The sequence below is a fragment of the Hydractinia symbiolongicarpus genome, chromosome 3, assembly GCF_029227915.1.
Source record: "Hydractinia symbiolongicarpus strain clone_291-10 chromosome 3, HSymV2.1, whole genome shotgun sequence".
Taxonomy (NCBI): Eukaryota; Metazoa; Cnidaria; class Hydrozoa; order Anthoathecata; family Hydractiniidae; genus Hydractinia; species Hydractinia symbiolongicarpus.
The window spans coordinates 3683458-3697838 of record NC_079877.1 but is presented as its reverse complement, the minus strand read 5'-3'; the positions used below and the strand labels follow the sequence as shown (position 1 = coordinate 3697838).

The 14381-nt window shown below is 32.8% G+C and overlaps 1 protein-coding gene across 1 annotated transcript; it reads left to right on the top strand.

Annotated features, from left to right (window-relative positions):
* The first annotated feature begins 4487 nt into the window (after positions 1-4487).
* On the top strand, positions 4488-7125 carry LOC130635517 (DNA ligase 1-like). The gene is made up of 6 exons (XM_057444870.1): positions 4488-4648; positions 4959-5041; positions 5666-5777; positions 5968-6195; positions 6342-6599; positions 6914-7125. The coding sequence occupies exons 1-6, from the start codon at positions 4579-4581 to the stop codon at positions 6943-6945; spliced, it is 783 nt and encodes a 260-aa protein (XP_057300853.1). The 5' UTR covers positions 4488-4578; the 3' UTR covers positions 6946-7125.
* Positions 7126-14381: the final 7256 nt, after the last annotated feature.

Genomic DNA, 14381 nt, shown 5'->3' with positions numbered 1-14381 from the left:
AGTTCCCTACATATATTGGATATCCATAATCTATCCGATATAAGCACTTTTTTGCTTTCAAGTTTTCTCTCAAGTTTTCTGATAAAATAAACTTCAAACTCTTTCAACTAGCTAGCTAGCTATATCCTTTGAAATGTTGCACAGAAAAATACAAATTTATTGCACATAAAGCCAGTTGATTAATTACCTTCTTAAAGCAAGTAACGGTATTTCTAACAAATACTTCGTGTTGTCTCTGTTACCTCGCTTAAACAAACTTTTAGTTTATTAATATTTAGTATATTTTACAGGGCGTAGCTTATTTTACCGCCAAAAAAATGCTGAAAGAAACTTTTTCTTTTGTTAGAAAATAAAAAGGAAGAAGTAGCAAATTCGTCATAAAAAGTAATCATTTAAAAACAGGTTGGACATGTATTTGATTCTAAAGTGTGTATAATTTCTTGCACCTTGACCTTTTGAGCGGTCCATTTCTTACACGCCATTCTTCGGAATGTGCGGGAATTGACCTTATTAAATCGTTTCGTATCCCCTTTAAGTCCAGGGGCGTAGCCAGCGTTAGTCAGGCTCTGCGATCGACTGACCTACTTTTTTCATTTCAAAACGTCGTTTTTTTCACCGCCACCGCCAACACATGGATGGGCGCACCAATTGTGCATTGACACAAATCTTTTCCCGGGCGGCGCACACAAGCTTCGTGCTTCGCACGTTATTTTTACAGGATTTAACAGTATTCACTTTGTTTTGTAGGCTGAGGTGTTGAATCTCTACTTTGTTTCGCAGATAATCTTTTTCGCGGGATTACCTACGAAAATTATGCCTATGTACGGTCTTGTGTCTTCCATTTATGGTAATTTTGGACGCATCCTATTGGCTAGTAAATTTCGCAGAGAGGTTAAAAATAAAGTCAAAAATAAAAACAAGGCTAGCGAAGTTGTGAAGGTGAAGAAAGTATGATGTTGCTGTCAAACGTGGATCCGTATTTCGCTTTATTTTGTATAGAGCTTCATGAAAATTCTCTATACTCAAACCATCCAATTTTTGTATCTGTATGTAAATCTTCAGATTTGTTTTCCTGTGTAGAAATCATTTCAAGTTTTCAGTTAGCTAGCCATTCCTCTTCTGTAACTCTGTGTAGACAGTAGGTCTTGTAGCTATACAGAATAAAGCTATTCTTATAAGCCCTTATAACAGTTTATTTAAGGGAAATATTTTAACTTTTTATCCTGATTGTGGTCAGCTATGATTCAAGACGGGTTTAAATAAGAAGAATTTTCCTCATATGCCTTCAAATAAAATTTACAACCAGTATCTATTTTATTTTGCGATAATGACAAAATCCCTTCAGTTTCTTTAAGTTTGAGTACAGCTATGTTAAAGTGTTCTGCTCAATATTTTAAGCTAGGTTGTCATACGTTGTGAAAGCAAAAGAAAAGAAAAAGGAAACGTGTGTATCATCTCGAAGTTGTTCCTTTTGCATTAGCCCAAACGTTAGTTAATCAATGTGGTAGCTACTTCTAGCACTAATGACGAGACTTCTTCCATTTGTAAAAATCAAACCTTTAACTTAAAATATTTTTCGTCAAAGAGATTTCTATATCGAAACCTATTAAACCTAAACACGTTATATCTGCAGAACCTTGGTAGATTCTTTCCCTTCATGTTTTATTATCGGTGTTGGAAAATATAATGTAGGCACTCACTACGACAAGCTCCACACCTCAGTGATCACGATTATTCTTCCCATTGTAACTTGCGAGAGGACGTCTAAAGGTTTATTCATTGTAGTGAAGGCTCTCAGGTTTGTCTTTTTCAAAGGTCATTTTAAAAACCTTATGAACTTTCTCTTAATATATATACAGAATTGATAAGGTATATGTTATGACAATGCTGGCAATGTATCTGTTAAAATTAATAGTTGTCATGCTAACATTTTAAAGCAAAACAGATTAGCTTTATACATATCCTTGTTCTTTTCATTGCTTAAATTTAGTTGTCTTTTTAATCATGCTTTGCACATTATTTCTGAAACATGATGAATCGAATCAAACGTAACATATTTTTACAAATTTTCCAAAAGTAGTTTAAAATTTTTATGCAAGAATGTTCCTTACTTAACTAATAATCCCAACTATGCCCATAATTTTAATGTTTGTAACACGATGAGTAGATTGTATTATTAACACGAGGGTTTTCAATGATTTGTATGAAGGCATTTTGTCCATGGTTCCATTTCATTATATTATTGAATATTTTATTATATTTATAAAGAAAGAAGATTTTAATTTTGTTATTTTTTAATGACCTCCAATCTGCAGAAAACTTTATTTTGGTGCTAAATATGAAGAAAGAAGAATGAATATTTTAATTATTGCTTTAATAACTTTTAATCTATAAAAAACATTATGATGGTGTTGTGTTGTCTTATTGCTCGTTTGATTACAACCTTGATGATAAAGATTTTAAAGTATTTTATGTTGTCATTTATTCTCCTTTTTCGATCAATTGTTCAGAATACTTAACGTGTATCGCGTATGTCAGAGAGTCGGCTACGCCCTGGACACGTTGGGGGGCTCACAACACCCCCCAAACCCCAGTTGGTTATTGGTTCGACTAAGGTTAATTTTTTTCTGGCTATGCCCCTGAAGTCCATTATATTATAAACCAATCGAATTTTATCAAAATAATTGTGGTGCCGTAGCTTAGTGGTTATAACTCTAGCACTTTGTGCGAGAGGCGGGTCTTGATTTCCGGTGGATGTTAGCCCCGAGTTAACCCCAGCCATGTGAGGGAAATGGGGAATGACACAATGAGGAAGTTTCCTGACAGAGCAAAGACTCTAATTGGGTCTTCGTAGCTCAAAATAAGCATTAAATACTCTAGGAATCCCCGTCTAAAGGCAAGATAATAGACAGGGTACATCCGGGGTATTTGTGAGGCTAGCCATGTAAAATATGCACATCTATCTATCTATCTAACATAACGAATTTCTAAGCTCTTTTGTGTTGTGGTGTAATTATACAGAAAATAGAGTTTCCTCATTGTTGTATGTGTGATCAAACAAACTGTTTGTATAAAAGCAACAAAAAGATGGTTTCATCGAAGAGAGGGAGAGGGGCTTTGGAGTTTGAGAATTAAAATTTTTTTATCCCATAATTACTTCACAGCGCCATTTGATTGCAATTACTTCTTCTTAAGTGCTTTAACTTGAAATAAAAAAATTTTGTGTACGTTAGAAAATGTTCAGACATTGGGAATGGAGTCAATTCAACGCATCACTGATTTCGTCTATAAACTTTAAATTGCGAGTAATTTTAAACAGGAAATGCATTTCGAGGAAATAATAATTTTTTATTTACGTATAATTTTAAACATAAATTTTCATTATACCCAACCAAATAGCGACCACTCAAATAGCTAGATGGATCAGTGCTCTGGACATATATACATGTAGCGTATACTAAAACTTTAGATTTTATGCATTCCAAAATGGAAAACATGCATTGGTATTATTTGAAAAGTTTTTTTATTTCTTAATTTTTATTTTTGGGTTTAAAATGTTCTTAGGTAGTTTTCTTTCCAAATTTTTCTGAAGATAAGGCGGACAATTTCGATATATTGTGACATTTATGGTATTACATAAATAATTAAATTGGAAACTTAAATCTAAAAGCAACAATAAGTTGCAAAACTTGAAACAAGCCAACTACCAGAGCAAGAAGCATCTAAGAACGAGAAAATTAAACGGTGAAATGATCCCGGTCTTCCTGCTTTTGTCAAATAGAGAATAAGGTATTCGACAGAAAAATTTTTTGCAAGTTTCATTATGTTTTCAAAGCTTTTAACGATCGCAGATAAAAGAATACATCTATTCACTCTAAAATCTATTGGAAACAATAAAATTCAGTCGAAAATGGAAGCAAGATGTGAAATAGGAGCGAAAACATTTAACAATTTAAATGTTGTCAAAAACCGAAAAAATAACCCTGGTTTTTTGTATAAAAAAATAACTAATTTTTCATTCTCTTTTCCTTAAAGTTTGGATATTTAAGCGTTATAACTCTTAAGTCAACTTGATGTTTTAACAAAAAATGTGCATAAAAATTGATTTCATCTCTGCGTTTAAATAATGGTTACATCTTAAAAAAAGTTTAATTGTGAAGATGATTTGAACACACCTTTTTGATATAAAATACCTACGTTGTCAAACGTGTCTGATTTTAACAACCTACTGTCGAAGACGTCTGGGGTATAAGTTGTAAAAGAAGCAGAACTATTCTGTATTAATGTACATCAAAAGTTTTACACCAGACAGATTCCTTGAACATATAAATCATTCCCTGCTGTTGAAAGTTTTTCAAGTGTGTATACTTCGTTGTCAACAGCTGTGTTTCTACCATGCTCCAGTGCTTTAGCAGTGAAAGCAAAAAAAGCTTTGGTGAGATATGCTCAAGGAAAATGAGGTGGTCTTGTAAACAAATCAATGATCTTCAACTTTTCTGAGTAACACTAGAAATTCATTTATTTCAAAAAATACTTTCAACATTACACGTTGTTAAAATAGTTTAAAACAACAAAAAGATGGGCAAACTCGTTTGGATCTTATTAATGGTATTCTGTCTGGTGTTGGCCATTGATGCTAAAAAGAAAGGTATTTTCTTTTCATTGTATTTAAAGTTGAATAAAAAACATGTCAAACGCAATGGTTTGTATAAAAAACACATTTTTGTTTTGGCTAGTTCTAATAATGTAATTCCATCCTTCGCTTTATTCTATATTAAAAAAAAATATTTCTATTTTTATTTGTTATTGTATCTTTTATTTTTTTCGTTAATTTTTTCTATTTCTACATTGCATTCTTTATTCGTTAATTTCTTCCATATTTCTTTTTTGTTAACTTTTTTTATTTCTTTGTTATATTTTATTTGTTATTTTTTTTTATTTTATTTTTTTATTTTTAGCTAACAAACCTCAGGATGGTGATGATGGTGAAGAACAAGACCAGCCAGATGAGAAAATTGCAAAACAAGACGATGAAGAAGCCGTAAGTTTTTGCTTGTTTCTTTGTAAAAAAGTTATTTAGTTTTCCTATTCTGAAAGGTTAGAAATATATTTTTGGAAAAAAAAGACCGCCGTCATTCCCATTTGTGGCTCGCTTAAAGTGAAAAAAATCAAGTTTCTTTAAAAAAAGTTGACTTCTGGGTGTAGAAAAGGCTGCTTTGAAAAATACAGATACTGAAGAAAGAAATGTTCCGCAAGAAAAAATCTGATGGTTTATTGTTCTGTTTCGTGAAAATATATGCTCGCAAAATATAATAAAGACAGCTATTTCCGAAAATTAATTTTTGCGAAACAAAAATCTGATTTTGCAATATTCGCGACAATTAAATATTGTCCACATAAATTTAGATAGGATAGAAATAAGAAGATAGATAACTCGCACAAATGCAAGAAAATCATTCTCTTTAACCTTCCTTATCAATTACAATCACACTATTTGGGTTTTAAATAGCATTGCAATGCCTGTATATTTTTACCTTTATTGCCTTCAGCTTACCACCAGTATTTGCGTAAAACTAATGATATAGCAACTAATGATTTTTCTCTCTTCTTTTTTCGAAAACAGAGGTAGGGTATTGAACATTTTTCGGCATATTTTTATTTTTAGAAACCAGAGGATGAACAAGACGAACAAGAAGACGGAACAGCAAAAGATATAACTGGTCAGGAAGAACAGGAAGAAGAAGCAAGTGGCGAAGAAGGAGAAGAAAGCAAAGAATGTAAATTATAATTTTTTTTTTTTTTTTTAACTTAACATAATCTCTTTAATTTTTCTTCTTTTTTTAAAAAAAAAAATCAAAAGCGAGAAATACATTTTCATAAATACGAAAAAAAAGAAGAAATGCCAGTTTATTTAAAATGCTATAAAAAAATCTTTGCAACATATTTTAATCTGAATGTCATTTTTAGTCCAATGCAACTTGAAATTCAAAAGAGTTGGTTGCTATGCTGACAAAGGCAAGAAAAACAGACCATTGAAATCTTTCATCATGTCCGATATGGACATGGGCTTGCTTACTAAGAAAGGAGACATGCCAAAGGACGACAAATTCAACTCCGAATTGCCAAAGTTCGCATGCAAGTGTGCAAATGAAGCTCTCAACTCAGGAAATGCAGTCTTTGGAATTCAAAATATTGGTAAGCGTTCTTTACATTCAAAAGGGACTTCAACCTTAGCTGTCTATCTCCATTTCATCAGTTCACTCGGAATCTGCCTCAGGCCAGATATGACAGATAGTTAGGCAATGCCAATACGTGGTTTTTAAGAAGAATTATTCTTTTAGCTGAATGTTGGTCCGGACCTGACAACAGCAAATACGACAAAGACGGGCAATCCGGCGACTGCGTTACATTCGACTATCAAAATTGTGCTTCCGATGATGAAATTTGCGCTGGAAAGAAACACAGCAACTTTGTTTACTACGTCGACACACCTGAGCATACCAAATCAGCTGAAGAAGTCCAAAAAGAGCTTGCTGCCGCCAAAAAGAAGGCAGCACACAAAAAGAAGCAAGCTATGAAGAAAAAGGCTGCAAAGAAATGTTAGTTGTTTTTGTCTTACGTGCTCGGTGTAAAAGCAAATATGCTTGCTTTTTTTAGTTCGTCAATTCTTGATGACGTAGCAACAATCTGTGGCTTTAACGGCTGTCTAATTTGCAACAAGTTTTTTCCTTGTTTCAGTCAAAAGCTATCAATATGGACACATTTTTTATCTCCTGCGTTCGAATCAGCGGGTGGAAAGTCCTTGTTGCGTTGTGACAGTTATAAAGAATGCTCTTGTTTTGTAAATTTCGTTCCTAACGTATATTTCCTCTTTAAAATACTAATCATTTTTTCTGATTATTTTCCTTTTTAGTGAAGAAGAAGTCAAAGAAATCGAAACAATAAATGATCCTCATTAAACGAAATAGTCGTCCTTAGAGAAAAGCATTTCGGCGAAGAAATTCCATCCAATCTTTAACCTGGTTATGACATAACTAGCAAAAATAAAAATTATTTTTCTTGTAAAGATATCAAATGTAGTTATATGGCGTGTTTTAAACGCGAAATAGAAAAGTGAAAAATTCATTTCCTGTCCTCGATGCCTTTATTAATTCCTACAATCAATTATATTGTTTCCGTGTCTACTGAAAATAGTTAGTCTATGGCAGACATTTTTAGCCTACGGATAACAGTGTTAGCCTATGGCAGACGATGTTAGACCATGGCAGACATTTTTAGCCTATGGCAGACGACGTTAGCCTATGGCAGACAAAGTTAGCCTATGGCAGACAATGCCAGCTCATGGCAGACAATGTCAGCTCATGGCAGACAATGTCAGCTCATGGCAGACAATGTTAGACTATGGCAGACTATGTTAGCCTATGGCATAAGATATTAGGCCATGACAGACGATGTTAGGCCATAACAGACGATGTTAGGCGTCTGTTTGTTTCAGTCTGTGTCGTGATAAAGTTACGAGAAGTTTTTTTCGCAAAATTGTGACCAAATTTGAAACAAAACAATACATATCCGTTCTACCGCATTTACAGTAACTTTTCCGAGTTTCTATTTTCTCGCGTTCTCCCCAAAAACTTCGTTATTAGTACAGAAACACGCGCTTTGTGAAGTCATGCCGGTGGAACGCTCGAAGCAACTTTTATACAGCTCGGTTGTACCAAATTTCAAAAGCCTGTCACAAGGTGTGATCATTTTGCTGGCAATCATCTAATAGATACTACTACTTTATTAATCATGTAGAGTGATGAAAAAGTAAAGAGAAGAAAAAAGTCAATTTATTAGTTATTGACGACAAGAGTTGGACAACAAACAAATAATATATACCACAATTAAAGACAAAATTAAGTTAGAAAATTTAGAAACAGGTGGACATTTAAACGAATTTGGATGTCACAGAGGTATTTCCACGGGGTATTTTTTTTAAAACCGGTCACGGGTCAGTAAGCAGATTAAGCTGCCATTATGATCTGTAGTAACGTAACTTAAAACTTGGATTATCAAAGGAGTTCTTTACTTTCTAACTTCAAATACTTAATACCTTTAAGACAAGCCTGTGGAAGAATCCATGAAAATTGACCCTTTACGACGCAGCTACCATTTTGGCTTAGAGACATACAGACAGACGGCTAGCATTGTAGTATAGACTAGTCACTCCCCCGAGGAAAATACATCGGAAATTGGCGCGTCCCAGCGAAGTCGAACAACTATATTGCTATACTTTGTTATTTGATATTTGTGCCATGAAAATTCCGTGCATATTTTAAACGATAGACAGACAACGGGTATAGATAGAAACAGATCACTCTTTGAGAATTTACTACATTTTAACCCTATTCGATTCAAGGTTTTGCAAAAATATATGACTGAAGGTTCTGCCCCCACTTCCACTTCTCCTAAATAACTAGCTTCCCTAATAGATCAAACTTGGCACAGTAATAGTGTGTCATAAAAAAACAAAATGGTGGTGATAAGTTTTTACTCATATCAGCACTTTATCTGAGACGTCATCAGAAGCTTGAAATTAGATCTTAAAATTTTAAAATTTAGTTTTACATTTTGAGATTTATTTGAAATTTCTGATAGCCAGATAAAATTCATTTAACGTAACTTCCTGTATTTATATATTTCATATCAAAAAATTTCATATCAAAAGATGCCATTTTATTCACAACACAAGGCTTTTAGCAAAACGGGGGTACTAATATCTGGTAATGCGGAATTTATTTGCACATATGGCACATGGGAATAGCCACTCTTGTAGTATTTAATGAGCAATGTCCTAGATCTTACTAAGAAGTCAATATTTTTGAATTGTTATACTGTTAACTAGAGAGGACTAAAAGGACCTACTTTCGTATCATCCAGTATGTTGCGTCCCCAATAAACTAAATTGGACCATCGACTCAAACAATAACAAGTAGAAAGTTTGTCTCTAGAAGTCCTTCGCTAGTTGTATGTTAGACCAACACATAAAAGTCGATAATAGTCGATGTGGAGGGGTTGTAACCTTTACAACCCCTTCACATAAAAATTGTTTTTCAAATCATTATGGGCAAGATGACGTCATTAAATTATTTTCCTGACAACTGTGCCCAATGAACTACCAAACAGTTGTGCCAAGTGCCTTAACTACTTTAGGTGGGTGGGAAATGTGGGAGACATTAGCCTTCACCACCATTCTTTGTATTTTAGCCCCCCCCCCCCCAAAAAAAAAGTCAGTGTTAAAAGATAAAGAAAATATTCCTAATATAAAAGAACAACGAGAAAATAAACCCTTTTTGTTATTGTGCACATTTTTGTCTGTTACAACATCAACATTTGAATTCCAAAATGTCATCACTCTAATTAAGGAACTTCATTTGGACAAATCGATCCAGTCCGATAAGCGCTATGATGTAGGCGGAAATATGCGTAAAAAATATATCAAAGAATTGCGCCACAATTTTAAAAATGCAATGCGTTTCATTAGAATACCGTAAAACATGTTTGGGTAATGGAGGCCACACAACAATCTGATACACTGAGGCAAAATATTAATTTCAGGGATGTGTTCTTTAACTGCTTGGTTGCTATTAAACCATACACGATGGCGATGGCTAGTAATTACACTTGACCTTTTGTTAACAAGTTAGTTAATGTCTTTGTATGTTCTTGTAATAGCTTCCGTGAAAAAACGTGACCACTTTTTAAAAAGTATGTTTAGAACTGAACATGGTACAATGTAAGTAAAGTGTGGAAACAATTTTTTTTATTTATTTTGTTTAGCTAATTTTCTTCATGGTTATTTGATATTGTTTTTACTTATATTTTGTTATACTTGATGCTACATATTTGGAAAAAATGTAATACACAGTTTTGTTTGTTTTTATTTATTTTTCTAATCTTTCTGTTGTTTACTATCTTGTCCATTTCTTCTTACGTTCTTTTCCATTTTTCCTTTATTCTGATACGAAGCAAGAGGTTTTTATCAAACAAAGAAAATTAAAACCTTACCTAAAACAAGCTTATATTTCACCGTGTTTTTTTTTGTAGATTGCAGAAATGGCGAACAACAGTGCTAACAGTTTCTCTACATGTCAAACATCTTACGAATCAAAAGCGAATTTAAACGAATTGCAGAGAAACATCTTGATCTCCCTCAACATACCTTTGGCAATTTGTAATTTCTTCGCAAACCTTGCCATCGTGTATGGTTTAATAGCAACCAAGCAGTTAAAGAACACATCCCTGAAATTAATATTTTGCCTCAGTGTATCAGATTGTTGTGTGGCCTCCATTACCCAAACATGTTTTACGGTGATGATAATGAGATATTCTAATGAAACGCATTGCATTTTTGAAACTGTGGCGCAATTCTTGGCTTTATTTTTTACGCATATTTCCGCCTACATCATAGCGCTTATCGGTCTGGATCGATTTGTCCGAATGAAATTCCTTAATCACCATTCCAGTATGATTGCCAAGTCGAAATTAATACATCTTTTAACGCTTGTGATTGGTGTAGCTTTTAGTCAAGCAATTCTATATGTTTTCGGTACAAAACTTCATTTTTTTAAAACCGCCAAAATGGTGTCCGTTGGGATTGATATTTGCTTAGCAGTGACTATACTTATCATCCATATTTTTACGCTCAAGGCTGTGCGACAGAGACGAAAAGAAACAACGCATAGCCATTTACTACGTCACGTGGATAAAACAATGACTCGCATCATATCGCGTATGTTTCTATCCATCGCAGTGTTTTATGTGTCGTATGCGATTACGTCCGTCTTGCATGCTACTTTAAAGAATAAAATACAGGGAAATAGAAAACGCTGGCTAGATTTTTGTCAACTTTTTGGATATTTGCTTTCCTATTGCAACTCTTTTGTAAATGCTGTTATATTTTTGTTAGCAAATGCCAAAGTTCGGAAATACTTAGCACGCTTTAAAATGTGGCATGCTTTTAAAAAGAAGGAAGCTGATTGCTTACATATCCAAGAGAGTGTAGAAACGTCGATATAAAGAGAGCCCTCCATTGCTCGCTAAAAGAATGTCCTAGTTGTTTGGCAAATTAGTTCTCTTATCTTGAAAGAATGCTCAATTTTAACATTCTTTGACTGTTAAATGGAAATGATTACTTTTGAACCAGTGAAGTAGTGGATTGATTTGCATAAATAAGCCTTTATACGGTTAATTATTGGACATCTGGAGTGGATATCATGATGGAAAGTTTGTAATGGCACTGCGATTAAAGGTTTTTATAAGACATTCCTTTCATAATGTGACACGTGAAGATATTAAAACATTTATAAGAAAGTAAGAGTAATATACAGAACACACATTTTTCATGAGTCTAATTTTCCAATGAGTTGATTATTTACGCTTTGAAAATCTGATTGATTGTTGAAAAAAATATTGTAAAATACTGAACAAGCTTTAAACATATACAGAAAAAAGAAATTTTTTTTTTTGTACATTTTCTTTCTTTTGTTTCGCTTGTCCATGATTTTTACTTGTTACAAGCTCGTGAGCTTGTATTAAAACGCACATGTGTCCTACAAGAATGGAAATTTTTGCCTCTCTGAGCACCGACACGGGAGTCGTCGTGTGTTCGAATCTCATCTTGGTAACTATTTTTACTTTTTTTTACTATCTCGCCCGCGAGGACGTGTTTACAGACTGACCTAACGAAAATTGAAATTTCGAGAAATTTTCTATCAATATTATTGCCTATCCGAATAGCAAAATATGTCGTGTCTAACTTCAGCTTTTTATACACTTTTTTGGCGAGGTTGTTTGCGTATATCATACGCCTTGTATTCCCTTGGGTAGAACATTTTAATTAAATCAATTAATTATTTTTTATTTTATTGTAGATATTTTGTATAAAGGTTTTTAGCTTAGGATATTTTTATCACTTGAAAATGTAACTCAGTTACAAAAAGCTTCGTGCTACTTTATAAATTAAAAATAAAATTTTAACAAGTGTTTTTAAAACTTTTCTTATTTAGAAAAAAAACAGTTATTCAATTTCTTCTCAGTTCGCGAAAATACTCAATGGAAACAAATAATAGAACCTATAATACCAGGGTAAGGGGTTGGAGATAGGGCCAGCTTTGAAAAACTTTTTTTCTGGAATTTGAATTGCGTTTTAGCCAATCCGGAGTGTCAAATTTAAAACATTTTCTAAGACCGCTTTAATCATCGATATAAAGAAGCGGCTGATTGAAAATTTGAGAAATTGTAAAATAAAATTACAGTAAAGCACTGTTGTGCTCAAATATTTTCCCCTTGGTTTGTCATAATAATTCTTTATTTTGTGAAAAATTGCTTTAAAAGGTACCCCATTCGTTCTAATTTTCTTTCGTTCATCTTCTTAAAAAGTTCGTTATTTTGCTAAATTAGCACAGATATTAGCAAGAATGCGCGCGAAAACTAGCACTTGTCCAACGAAAAAGTCTAACGCCCATCAAATTTTAAAGTCAAATGCTGAGGCTATTACGATATTCAAAACTCAAAGTTCATATCTGAAAAATGTAAGTCAAAGATGCAATTTCTGTAAAAAATGACTATTCCAAAGGCCTTTGGCATCGACTTTTTGAAAAAGGGTTCTAATAAGAGACATGACTGATGTTTAATGAAGTTAAATATTTAAAATAGTATACTTCTGTTAATTTTTACTGAACAATATCCATAAATACCACAAGGAACAACACGTTGATATAAAGTCTCCACGGAAAAATATTTTTCATGTTTGCATCACTCCATGTTTTTACAGGTCCAAATACTAATATCCAAGTAACTAAACAGTGACACCTGTAACCAACTTATTGTTGTTCATCCGACATCATGAAAAAACAATTTCCGTAGTTCAAACCTCGATATTTGAGCGACCCCTTTCAATTAAAATGTCAAAATGATATTTTCAGAAGCGTTTGATATATGTGGTAAATCCACAAGGTTTATATTTTTGGTTTTTTTGATGTTCTTTGTCAACCAACCAATATCGTTATAGTCTCCGCGAAAAAAAAAGGAAAACAGGCGCATATACACTGCAAGGAGATGTCTTTGATATGATTGGTAAATATAGTTTGTTTTAAATATAAGTGATGATTAACAATAAAAAAATTTTATTTACAGAACTTGATTGTTCTGTCCTAAAAAATTCTTCCTGCAGGGAGAATCTCGAGTTTTCATCAGATTATCTCGAAAAAAATTAAAGGAAATCTCAACGAGTCAAGCCAATGAAAACTAAATATCAAAAAGAGGAAAGAGAAATTTTATTTTCATACTAATATGACATTTTATTTTCAACAATAAATTACAACACAAAGAAAATTTTTGTCGAATTCAGTTAAATAAACGACATATTTTAAAATGAAAAATAATACTAACATGTAATCCTCAGCTTTCTTCTGCTTGACCTGATTAACTCATATTTTTCTTCAAAAGGGGGTTTGGAATATTATTATTAGCTTTATTTTGACTTTGCTAATAATGAAAACAAAGTTCTTGTTAAATTTGTCTTTTTTTCCGGTGTGTCTTTGTACCTTTGATGCAGTCAAACAAAGAAAGTAGAATAGGTAGTCTTACTTTGGCAATAAAAGCAGTCATTTTAGTTAATAAAATGTTGGTTAAACTGCAATTTTTAATAGTAAGCAAATACGCCAGAATTTTAGCAGCTTTTTATAACTTTAATACACCTTTCTCAAATTAGTTTTTCTTAATGCACCGCTGCTATTTCTAAACTTTTTCAACCAAAGTAAATGTGATTTTAGAAATCCTCATCTAAAACTTTATAGACGGTGAAATCCTCAGTATCCTACAGCAAATAAAAAACCTGTTACAACAGGTTTTTTAATTTTGTCCTAATTGAAATCTGCTTGAAACCAAGCCTTATCAGTATAAGTAGAAAATTAAGAAGATTTTGACCGCAACATAAATACCACGAAAACAGCATTTTCACTTGTCGGATATCCATGGTCGGATTAAATTGAAAATGTATACACACACCAATTTAATGATGTTGAATATGATCTTAAAGTCAAAACATCAAAATTATAAAATTTTAAAAAACATGTAATTCGGGAAACGTGTATTTCAATAGTAAATTCACTCGTCTACGTCTGCAGTAACTTCTAGTCGTAAAAACAAAACAATATTACTGAAAACATAAGCAAGTCACATTTAACAGTACATCAATTTTATTTTCCAAGTGTCTGTCAGTGTCTATCACAATGAACCTGTACACAACATAAATACTCTTTAAAAAGCATTTTGTCCATAAGAATAGTTTCAATGTAAAGGGTGGCCTATGACTAATGTTTTATATACAAGATTTA